This window comes from Achroia grisella, unplaced genomic scaffold, assembly GCF_030625045.1.
Source record: "Achroia grisella isolate CSIRO2021 unplaced genomic scaffold, CSIRO_AGI_Agris_v1 utg1248, whole genome shotgun sequence".
Classification (NCBI taxonomy): domain Eukaryota; kingdom Metazoa; phylum Arthropoda; class Insecta; order Lepidoptera; family Pyralidae; genus Achroia; species Achroia grisella.
The window spans coordinates 410,043-423,006 of NW_026712607.1; the positions used below are offsets into that span (position 1 = coordinate 410,043).

Here is a 12,964-nt window from a genome sequence, read left to right on the forward strand (position 1 = left end):
GGCCTTTCGCTCCATTTATGGTATAGGTTCCAGAGAGTCCTTACGAGAGTGCTAAAAGAATCAAATATACTCACGGTTGCTTCTCAATACATTTACGAAAATATCAGGAAAAATATTGATACACTGAGCTAATGGGACATTACACGAGACAATTCGGGGCGTCATATGAATAGGGACAGAAGGCGCGGCCAAACGCCTAATAACCTAAATTTAGTCTCTAACCTGACTCTCTATATGGCGATTGCGTGAGTTGGATCCATGTCATATCAAATATTAGCACAAGGCTATTAAAATGGCGAGTCAATAAGAATTGGAGGAATTTTACCGACGCAAACTTGGTACAGTCTCATTCGTATCTTTCCTGAAGATTTATTCGACCAATTTTTGGCTTAATCCTTTCAATTGGATCTCGGATTGACGGCCTCGGTGATCTAGCGGTCTAGCACACCGCTTTACGTCCGATGGTCGCGGGTTCGATTCCTCGCACGGCACAAACATTTGTATTCACGAGTATGATTGTTTGTATCGGTCTGGGTGTTTTCTATGTATAATATGTATGTATTTACGAAAAAAAAACCGATGTATTTGTATCAGTTATATAGTACCCGTAACACAAGCTTTAGCTAGCTTAACTTGGGTCTAGATGGCGCTGTGTGAATTGTCCTGAGATTATTATTATCATTATTATATACTGAAATAGACAATGTAAAAAATTTTACGTTCATAAGCGACTAATATCTCTTATATGAATAAATGATTTTTGACTTTGAATTCAATTACAATTTATTCTTTGAAACATTAGAAAAGAGGGCTATTCGCACCATTTATGGTATGGGTTGTAGGGAGTCTTTACGAGTGCTTTAAAGAATCAAATATACTCACGGTAGCTTCTCAATAAATTTAATAAAATAATGAATATGCCAGGAAAAATATAGACAATTCCAAAGGAGTGATTACACTAATAAAAGGTTAGGTAACAATAACAAACTGATTTTACCTAAACGTCGTTTAACTGAAGTTAGTAATTCATTTTATGGTAATTGCGTAAGGTTTTACAATAAAATACCAAAGTCTATTCTACATCTGCCTGACAAAAAAATCAAATGTCGTATAAAACACTTCCTTTGTAAAAAAATCGTATTATAAAATTAAAGAGTTTGTTAACAATCTCTCTCTCTTCCTGGCTATATATCCCACATGGTGGTGGGGTCAGCTTTCCCTATTTTTGTCCGCCACTTTATCCTGTCCCGGACATCGTCTTCAGAGACCTCACACTCTATCATGTCCCTAGCAACAACATCTTCCCATCCCTTCCTTGGTCTGTCTCTGCCCCTTCGACCAGGAATAGAAAGTTGCAGTGCCAGGTTTCCGACGTAATCAGGCGGCTTTCTCTTCACGTGTCCATACCATCGCAGCCTACTTTCCTGCATTTTTTCAGCAATGTCGCGAACAGCCAGGCTTCCTCGTACGTACTCGTTGCGGATTTTATCAAGACTGGTTATACCGCACATCCACCTCAACTTCATTTCAGCAACTTGGATGGTATGCACGTTCTTTTGGGTTACGGGCCATATTTCACTGCCATACATAAGAACGGGTCTTATAATTGTTTTATAAATTAAAAGAGTTTGTTAACAATAATAATGTTTTTGTAGACAAAACTTAAAATTCATAGCGCTGACAATATTATCTGATTTAACGAAGAAAGAGTGCGTTCGCTACGCATTTCTATGTTGATTATCGCATGCCTATTTTTTAGTGTGTAATTATTTATTTTAAATAACATTTATTCAAAAGAGCAACACATAATTTTCCTTGTGATGAGTCTGCATTCCGAATGAGTGTTAGAATAAAAAATATAACTATTCATAAGTGCTTGTACGGAGTTTATTTGAATAATTATCCTACATTGTGCTCTACCAGTGCATACATAGCTACAATTAGCGCAAATGATTGTATCTATCTATAGTTATCTATTACGAAATAAGTCTTTGTTTTATTTTTTTTATGCTACGATGGTGGCGAAGCATACGTCCTATCTGATAGTAATCGGTTACCGTAGCCTACGGACGACTGAAACGGTTGGTTGTATATTAAATGTTTATGTTTAGAAATAGAAATAGAAATAGAAATATTCTTTATTCAAATAAACTCATTACAAGCACTTTTGAATAGTCATATTTGATTCTACCACTCATTCGGAATGCAGATTCATCACAAGAAGAATGAGCAAGAAACTTGTGTGTTGCTCTTTTTAATAGATGTTTTTTTCATATGAATAATTACAGTATAACAAGTAAGAGGCATGCGATAATCAACATAGAAGTCGCTACGCACTCATTATTAATGTAATCAGAAAATATTGTCAGTGCCATAGATTTAAAGTTTTTCATAACAACATTATTATCGTTAACGAATTCTTCAATTTTATAGTAAGCTTTTTTGCAAAGGAACTGTTTTATTTGACATTTAAATCTTTTTTCTGGCAGATTTATAACAGACTCTGGTATTTTATTGTAAAACCTTACGCAATTACCATAAAACGAATTACTAACTTTAGCCAAACGAAATTTAGGTAAATTTATATGTATTACTAGCTTTTACCCGTGGCTTCATTCGCATTGAATCCATTAAATAAGTATCCGAGATCGTTATTATTTATAACTTCATTACTGACTGCTAGATGGCGCTGAAGTAGCAACATGTTGATATTTTATTTTTCTTATTTAATTTTTATGTTTTTTATAAAAATATTGTTTTTATTTTTAATAATAATAGAAATAGAAATAATCTTTATTCAAATAAACTTAATATAAGCACTTTTGAATAGTCAAGTTTTTTTATTCTACCGCTCATTCAGAATGCAGACTCGTCGCAAGAAGAATGAGCAAAACTTGTGTGTTGCTCATTCAAAAAGTATCCTATGTTCATTCTAATATGGGAGTTTCCTCCCGCGTACACTTAGATTGTGGAATGAACTTCCTGCCGAGGTTCTCCCACGAGACTACAGCATGGGGTTTTTCAAGAAGAGTATATTAAGGTTTCTTAAGGGTCGGCAACACGCACGTGATACCCCTGGTGTTTCAGGCGTTCATAGGCTACGGTAACCGTTTACCATCAGATGGGCCGTATGCTTGATTGCCACCATCATAGTATAAATAAAAAACCTCCAGGAACATGTGTAAAAAATTTCATGATGATCGGTTCAATAGCTTTTGTGTGAAAACGTAACAAGCATCCATACTTTCACATTTATAATATTACTTAGGATTTGGTTGTATGCGTGCTGAAAATATAAATATAATCTACATATCTATCTATATTTTACACATAAAACCTCCTCGCACCTCATTTAGCGGAGTGATAACGTCGCAAATATCGGAAAGCCATTTAAATTCATAATATCGATTCAGTATCATTAACGAACGCGAAACGATGGCTTTGATGAATTATAACTGCTTGTTGTACTGAAATTTCTCAAAGGAAACATTAACGATGCTTTAAAGGTCAAATTTGTAAGTGATAATTTTTATATAGGGTACGGTTGACGGTACTGGGGCATCATGTCGGACAACCTCTTCGCATGTTCCAGCTATTGGGAAGTCTCCCATCCTCGTGGATACGTCCGCGGGGAACGGTGGCCGAGAAATAATCTGGTACGCCCTGGGATGGTAGTAATACCTTCGGGTTACTGCTACCATGTTGGCCGAGAGTCCGGCGAAGGGAGGCGGCGTAGGCTGGGACAATGAGCCCAGGTGCGGTCGTCCCGTCTGCGTGCGGTGCGGTAAGCGTCACGTTGATGGCCCGCTCCTGCTATGACTCTACTCTTATAGAAACACGTACGGAGCGTGCGCGGCTATGTGGACGCCAGTCTCAGGGGTTCAAGTCTGCCGTCCACACAACAGGAGCCGAGATGGGGGGAGGCGCATCCCGAAGAACTAGGAAGAGTTCCTCCCACGCGTTGAGGAGGGCTCGCTTGCGGGCAATGGCCGCTGGGATCACGGTTGATGGCCAGTTCGATCCTTGTAAAATTGTAGACGGTGCAAATATAATCAATGAGAAAAATAATACCTATATTACTGTGCCTAGTGTATTTGCCTTTACCGTAAATAAAAATATCTATCTATCTTACTAGTGGAGAATGTTAAAATGTACATGAGATTAGATCAGTTTGCTAATCGTGACAAATTTTATAAGAAACTAGCTGACCCGGCAAACGTTGTTTTGCCTTAAAATAAAAAAAAAATTAGAGGTGGACTACCCCTAACATTTAGGGGGATGAAAAATAAATGTTGGCCGATTCTCAGACCTACTCAATACGCTCACAAAATTTCATGAGAATCGGTCAAGCCGTTTCGGAGGAGTATGGGAACGAAAACTGTGACACGAGAATTTTATATATATATAAGATTTATCACAATGTCTTTCAAGGAGAAACGCATGGAGGTCCATTCCTAGCAATGGAGTCTATCTATATTGCTAACAATCGTCTTCTCCCCTAGAAACTAGTAACAGCAAGCAACATATAACTATATTCAAAGCGGGTAGACCAACGGGATAAAACTAGTCACCCAATAAAGAACATGCCAAGCACAATGAACCATTACCTACGACGGCAGACATCACTTGACAGCATCCAAATACCTCTCATTCCGTATAAATTCGACTCCCTAACTTATTAAATAGAATCCTGGAGTTAAGTAGGTAGTAAGTTCAAAATCGTTTGTGTCTGTACCTAACGATTATAGAACGTTATGTAAAATTATGTTAGTTTATGCTAAGTGACTTTTTTTTAATAATAACGACCTCGGTAGTTTAGCGGTTTAATCACCAACACCACCACCAATCAATAATATTAATATTTATTTAATACAAAATGCAAATTAAAATTATAAAGTCTTATTCTTATTTAAGATTATTCGTGTAGGACATTTAGCCACTTATGAGCGTCAAGTTTTTTTTAGAATTAATATTATAGTATATCATCCACCATCCAGTTCGGCATATAGATTCAATTGAGAAGAACTGGCAAGAAACTCAACTGAATTTCTATTTACAATATCCAGTTTATTGCGAATTCAAATCTAATAGAAAAATAATTGTTCAAAATCTACCCTGTATCATCGTAAGCACAGATATTATATTATGTTGGAGTCCGTTAGTTTTCTGTTCCCGCGCGTTCCCTTCCCCTCCCTAACTAGTAACAAACGGACCGTACAGCGGCAATGACGCGCGCGCGCATTGTGTTGTGAATTAAAATAAATTAGAACTGTGTTAACCTACTGTGAAGCCGGAAAGCTAGCGAACATACCTTCGAGACCCTGAAGCCCAAGAAATCCGCAGAACCATACAGGTACGTGACCTACCGTTTTCCCTAACATTTTGGTAGCAGAGTAGTTTCTCAAACAATAATTTATTAATTTAGGACATTTTAGCCGCCATATGATTATGTTAAGTTTTTTATAATTAATATTTCCTCCCTATAGTCCAGTTTGGTATACAGATTCAGTTGAGAAGAACTGGCAAGAAACTCAGCAGAATTTATTTTTAAAAGCAAGTATATTAACATTTTATACTTATATAGGTCTCTATGTCTAACATTAAATTAAAATCCCGTGTATAAAAAACTATTGCCATACAATTGCAACATATATAATATACATATGAAACACCCAGACAAACAATCATACTCATGAATACAAATGTTTGTACTGTGAGAGGAATCGAACCCGCGACCAACAGACGTAAGGCTCAACCGCTAGACTACCGGTGCCTATAATATATACTATATACTTATACATATAAAAACTATGTACATTAGTAGCACCACAAACATATACCTCATCATTTGACAGTCGCAATTTAAATATCTCTTAAATGAATTTGAAACTACATCTGCCAGTTCTACACGGATATTACCATACTATACAAATAAATAAAATTGAGGCGTCTGTTTGTTATTTCTAATTAACAGCTTTCACAAAATGCTTATTAAAGTATATACGATTATGACATCGAAAAAAAATATTTTATCTGTCTGTCTGTTCTTGATAATCTGCGAAATTCTCTCTGATTTTGACGGAAGTTTCGCTCGTAAATAGGTAATGTTATAAGGAGTAATTTAAACTACTGATTAAGATTGAGTGCGTAGCGGTTTCTATATTTATTGTCGCATGCCTAATTCTTGTTAACGTGTATTTACTTAACATTTACTTAAAAGAGCAACGCGCACTTTTCTAATTGTTCTTCTTGTGACGAGTCTGCGTTCCGAATGAGTGGTAGAATAAAAAGAAATGTGACTATTCAAAAGTGCATATACTAAGTTTATTTGAATAAACATTATTTTTATTTATATCACTATTTAGAAATTATATTATCTTATATATAAAATTCTCGTGTCACAATGTTAGTTACCATACACCTCCGAAACGACTTGGCCGATTTTTATTAAATTTTATATGCATATTCAGTAGATCTGATAATCGGCTACAATATATTTTTCATACCCTTAAGTGATCAAGATTGTCCACCCCTAACATTTATTTTTATTTTTTGGACAATTATTTTTTTATAATGTTGCATTAAAAACTACATACAACCCTAAAATTTCATTCCACTGCCATCAACCCCTGTTTTTTAATAATGATTTTAATTTATATAGCAAAACAACGTTACCGAAGCTAGTTGATAATAAAAAAATCCGACAAAGTCGCGTGTAACAGCTAGTTAGAAATGAAGTTTTCGCTCGAGAACCTTCTGTTACCTTTCCTTTTAAATTAACGTAAAGATATTACTTTGTAAAAAGAGTCCAACATCTCTCTCTATAGACACGGACGGAGCTTTGAAGCGTCGTAATAGAGTTTCCGCATTATTTGAAATCCTAAAAAGGCTCGTTAACGCTTCAACGAACTCGAAATATTTCCATTTTGAACGCTATTAAAACTTTTATAATTATTCCTATCTGTACATAATGATGTACTATTATATTTCATTTAGACATCAAATTTGTATGTTTGATATTGTTTATTTATTATACTAGCCGTACCCGCGACTTCGTCCGCATGGAATTTAACTTTATTTTTATAAAATAAAACTAGCGTAAGTTACTCATGATATGATTTTGACAGGACTTTCATTGACAGGTGCTAATGTAGCATCGGTCCAGCCATTTCAGAGAATAGACAGAACAAACAGACAGATAGACAAAAATTGTAAAAAATGTTATTTTGGTGTATTACCGTTTTTTACTACAAGCATATGAATATATCATATGCTTGTAGTAAAAAACGGTTATTTCAATATTACAAACAGACACTCCAGTTTTATTTATATATATAGATAAATTCACGTGAACATGAACATTCACTTTCATTGACAGGTGCTACATTAGCCTGTCAATGAAAGTCCCGTCAAAATCGGTCCAGCCATTTCAGAGAATAGACAGAACAAACAGACAGATAGACAAAAATTGTAAAAAATGTTATTTTGGTGTATTTAATGTATTTATATTCATATGCTTGTAGTAAAAAACGGTTATTTCAATATTACAAACAGACACTCCAGTTTTATTTATATATATAGATAAATTCACGTGAACATGGCCATGCTCTTATTTCACGTACACGGTGGTCTAGCAGTTTAGCACACCGCTTCACTTCCAATGGTCGCGGGTTGGTCGCACGGTGCAAAATCAGTCAGTGAGTTTGTATCAGTCTGAGTATTTTACATGTACATTATGTATGTATTTACAAAAAAAATATCTATGTATATCAATTATCTAGTACCCATAACACAAGCTCTGCTTACCGTGGGACTAGATGACGCTGAGTTAAGCCAACGTTATTTATTTACAAAAAAACCCCGAACCTTTTTATTTTAAAGAGTATAAAAGTATAATCTTTAAAATAAAAAAGTTTCTTTTTCATATCGGTTTATAATTGGCGGAGTTAGGAAGTAACAAACATTAAAAAAACACAGTCGAATTGAAAACCTCCTCCTTCATTTTTGGAGTCGGTTAAAAGAGGTGATAAGATGAGCATGTCAAAAGTCTCCGGTGATGAGTTACGAACGTGAAACAAGATGAGTTACGAAAGTTACGAGCTGTGAAAGAAGGAAGAGTTGCGGATAAAGACCCACAAACTTTTTGTAATCGTACGCGGTTATCTCTACCTACTCTGTATTTCTCTGCCTACCCTGTAGATAGCACGGCGTGAAGATAAATAGACTGTATAATTGTTAGTTCCGCTCCCAATTACTTAACGTCTGCCAACAAAGCGAACAGAGCACGGAGCAATATAACGCCCGTTTCTTAATAAACGAACTCACAGAAATATAACTCGCTTTTCATAATACAATACACTTTTCATAAAACAGAACTCACACAAAGTTGATAAAAATAACTAACTAATGACGGCCTCGGGGGTCTAGATCTAGCGGTTTAGTACACCGCTTTACTTCCGATGGTCGTGGATTCGATTCCTCAGTATGATTTTTTGTATCTGTCTTGTATATATATTATGTATGTATTTACAAAATAATATATATTTAATAATCTTTATGTTAAAATCTGTAGTCTTTATAAACTGATTTCCAAAAGGAGATACCCTATTCCGCGTACAGTCTCTACTGTACGTACGTACGTGCTATTTTTATCATACAGAATGGTAATTATTGTAAACCAAATTATAAAAGTGTCCAATACAATTAAGTATTTTATTTAAAAGTATATATCAAATCAAATAAAAATCTAGTGATATTCTGAAGTCTTTTGTGTATAAATTGTTTTTCTTGTAGTTTGGAATATATAAAAAGATATAAATAAATAAAACTAATTTATTCATATAGGACATTTTAGCCGTTTATGAAAGTCAACTTTAGTATTGACATTTTTTTCGTACTGTCCAGTTCAGAAGACAGATTCAATTGAGAATAACTGATAAGAAACTCAACTGAATACATTTTCTTATACCTTCTAATGTAGTCTATGTCTAAAATTAAATAAAAATCCCGTCCATGAACAACTATTGCAATGCACATTTGTCATTTAAGTAATCGTTTAGTGAGTGAGGCTTTGCTCAATAAATATTATTTAACAGATATTTTAAATTTATTTAAAGATAATTCTAGTATATTCTTTCAATACGCATCATGCCTTATTTAACAATTACTTACGTAAATGATTCGCTTGGCAAGTAAACGCTTTCAATATCAACGCATATTCAATAGCAAGTTCATCGAATACATTTTCAGAGAAGGAGATAAGTATAATTTTAGACTTTTCCAAATAAAAAAACACAACGACTGTATTCTTTACACACTGAAATTGTAATTCTTCCTTTTAACAATTTGTATTTAATTAGTGTTCAGAAAGGAATAATATATTATATATATTAACTAACTATAGCCCGCGGCTTCGCTCACGTTAATTTATCCCCTTAGGGGTGGAATTTATCAAAATACTTTCTTAGGGAATGCCTACGTCATAGTAGCTTTATGCATGCAAAGTATCAGCCAGATCTTTCATTCCCTACTTTATCCCCTTGGGGATAGAATTAATCAAAATCCTTTCTTAGTGGATGCCTACGTCATAACATCTACCTGCATGCAAAATTTCAGCCCGATCCGTCCAGTGGTTTGGGCTGTGCGTTGATAGATCACTATGTCAGTCACCTTTGAGTTATATATATATATAGATTAGGTTTTTGTTTAATAATGTTGTTAAAATAATATTTCATTCAAAGGATAGAGGAGAGGAGAAACGAGGGAAGAAAATGTACAGTCAGCCTATTCAACTCACATAGAACAATTTTCTTCCCCTTGTCACTATCAACGACGAACTTCTTAGCATTTCATGAATTCACCGTGCGGGAGCCGGTTCCATCGTGTAGCAGTTCCCTGGACTTGTGATAGGGGTATAGTTTTAAGGGGCCCCATGCCGACTTACATCAACACTCACCTTCACCGCTCGTGTTTCTTCCCTGCCTAGCCAAATCTGGTAGGAAATATATAAAACGCAAAAATATACAAATACCCATAGTATAGGAAATAGTTTGTTTGTTTTAAAAATTAGGTAGGATAAATAGTGTAAACATTGTTTTACGAAATGTAAAATGCCTGGAAGTTTATATCCGAGAAGAATATGTACAGTAAAAATAAAAAAAATCTAGTAGGTGGTGGTAATTAGTCCAGCTTTAGACAGTTTTAGACAGGCCAAGATTTTTTAGGAATAATGTAGAGTGACATCAAAATAAAAAATATCTTTATTCATATAGGTCTATTACAGACTCTTATGATATGTCACATTTTTAAAATACCGTCAGTTCGGAATGCTTTCGCGATGAGAAGAACTGACAAGAAACTCAGCTCGTATTCTTTTCAAATAAATGTTGTACATGTTTACAATATTTCGCTAGTATACCTCTCGTTCCCACTTCAACCGCATATAAACTGACTGAATCCATTTTATGTTTATTAGTTTGTAACATGTATGCTTTTTTTGCATGGAGTGACCTCTTTTATTTAAGTTTACACGTTAAGTTTGCTGAACAAATTTTCTGTAAATAAGAAACAATAAATTTCTAAGTGGAAAAAGTTCTTAAATTTTTTATACAAGTGTATTTCGTGAGTATAATTGCCCAAAATATGGTGGGCGCGTGTTTTATAAAGGAATGAGGACACTGCGGCGGAGGCAGGCTGGCACCACTCCAAAAAGGACACTAAAGCAGGATCTAAACGAAAACGGAATCATATACAATCATATGAAATAAATAATGGAAAAGTAACGTGACTATTTATTCGTTTACTAAAAACCGTGTCCCGGTTTTTAGTTAGTTCAATTAAAAGATAGTCAATAAAAAAAACAGTTTTATAAAGTTATTTATTCAGTCAGTCAATCAATCAATCATCTATCAATCAATCAATCGACCACTTTAATTGCTGAATACGGTGGCAAATGGTAAATTTAATAGTTTCTCCATATTCTGTCCATTTGTAGGCGCGCAAACATTAATATGTAACAATTAATCGTATTACATTTTGTGTCATTATCATAATTATCATTTCAATAAATATTAATAATATAATAATTTTTAGTTAACTAAGATCCTTTTAGTTTATTTTGAAACATTACTCATTTCAAACATTCAGAACATTTCAACCTTACAGGTTATGAATAAAAAATATACCTGATAAATAAAAATATAAGTAAACTTACGTGATAACACCGCCTTTTATACCTTATTACTTCCATTTATATTCTTTATAATTTACATCTGGTACAATAAAGAGTAAATAAATAAATAAATAAACATTTCGTTTAATCGGTTTACAATCAAAAAAGTTACAACAGGAACGAAGTCGCGAGCTGAACTAGTTTATACGTATGTTTGTTACATACTCGTGTCTAATCAGTCCGCTAATGTAACATAAAATAGTTTATTACTAGTATTTACATAACCTAATTGTACAACTAAGAACCTAAAATTAAAAAGCTTAAAAAAAAATATAATATGATGACTAAAATATATTATTAAACGGGGTCCCTTTAGGCAACGTTCCTAATTTCGTATAATTATATTTATACTTACAGAGGAACAAATTTACTTTAATATAGGTGTTGAAGTTCTTAGATGAAACTCTTGGCACATTCTTTTTATATCCGCTTTAATTATCAACATCACAACCGGCCGGCTCGAATATTCAAATACTCACGGCTATCGAGAGCGGGATAATTTTGCGACACAAAGTTCATTTGTGGGACACCGGGACTAGTAATTATAAAAAAAGACAGTCCCTTTCAAAACGGGACGTATGATCTTATCAGGCTTTCGAAAGCGGGACAATTTTGCATCCCAGAGTTCATTTATGGGATACCAGGACTAGTGATTATAAAAAGAGACAGTCCTGTTCAAAACAGGACGTGTGGTTACGTTAAGGATAGGCAACCGTGTCGTAACGCAGTAGGAATATAATGTGTCACCACTTGTTATTATCCCGGTATTATACTGATATATATGTTTTTATATATAAAGTAAGAGGTAAAAAAGTATTTCAAACGAAAGAATACTCGAAATATCTATACCAATCTACCTGACTGATACAATTTTAGACTATATTGAAATAAAGAATAAGAACCACTTTTTGCTGCAATGAAATGACTTACAACCAATTATATTTTAAGAGTACTTAACAAAGGCGCAGTAGTATCTAGTTCAGTATATATTGAAAGGATGGTTCTATGCGGCGCTGGTTTTCAACTGGACCCTTTTCTTCCCCCCTCCGATCGATCCCCCGTCCAATTCAAACGGGGATCGATATTACGACGGCCTGAGGCGTTCGAACACCTAGCGATGCCCTCACACTAAAGTCGTATCCGTCGGGCGGGAGTTGGCCTTCAGCCGCTCCATAAGTCCTTCCGCGGGTTTGGAGTGCCATCTGCACTCGCCCCCTATCGTCCGGTGAAGCTGTAAAGGCTAGCTGCGGCCGCAGCATTAGAGTAGTCCGAAAAAAACCTTTTCTTCCAAATTATATATATTATAATAATAATAACACATTAACCGCCTTGTCAGTCACGGGTTACTTGCCAGCACACTGGAATACTCCAATCGAGCTATGTCAGTCACCAGTGACTGACTCTGAGTACCTATTCAACTTGCCATTCAGTGCTATCAGTCACGAGTTCTGTGTTAAACGTTACTGGGATTGCCTGACGCAGCCCTTCCGCATGTTACAGCAACTTAGCCTCATAATTATCATTAAAATGATTGTGGGAACAAACTCATAAAGTGAAGTACAGTCACACGTGACAGACACATAAAAATCCTCATAATTTCCCAAAAAATGCATCAAAGTAAATTAAATAATCATCTCCACATAATTTATTAACTATAACTTGAAAACCAAGTTTTTTTTTACATTTCATGAAAAAACTTGTTGGTGGAGAATGTGATAATATGTTAGGAGAATT

The 12,964-nt window shown here is 34.7% G+C and overlaps 1 protein-coding gene across 1 annotated transcript; it reads right to left on the reverse strand.

Annotated features, from left to right (window-relative positions):
• Positions 1–1,174: 1,174 nt before the first annotated feature.
• On the reverse strand, positions 1,175–1,589 carry LOC131854944 (uncharacterized). Its single transcript, XM_059206132.1, has one exon. The coding sequence runs from the start codon at positions 1,587–1,589 to the stop codon at positions 1,185–1,187; it is 405 nt and encodes a 134-aa protein (XP_059062115.1). The 3' UTR covers positions 1,175–1,184.
• Between the last annotated feature and the right edge of the window lie 11,375 nt (positions 1,590–12,964).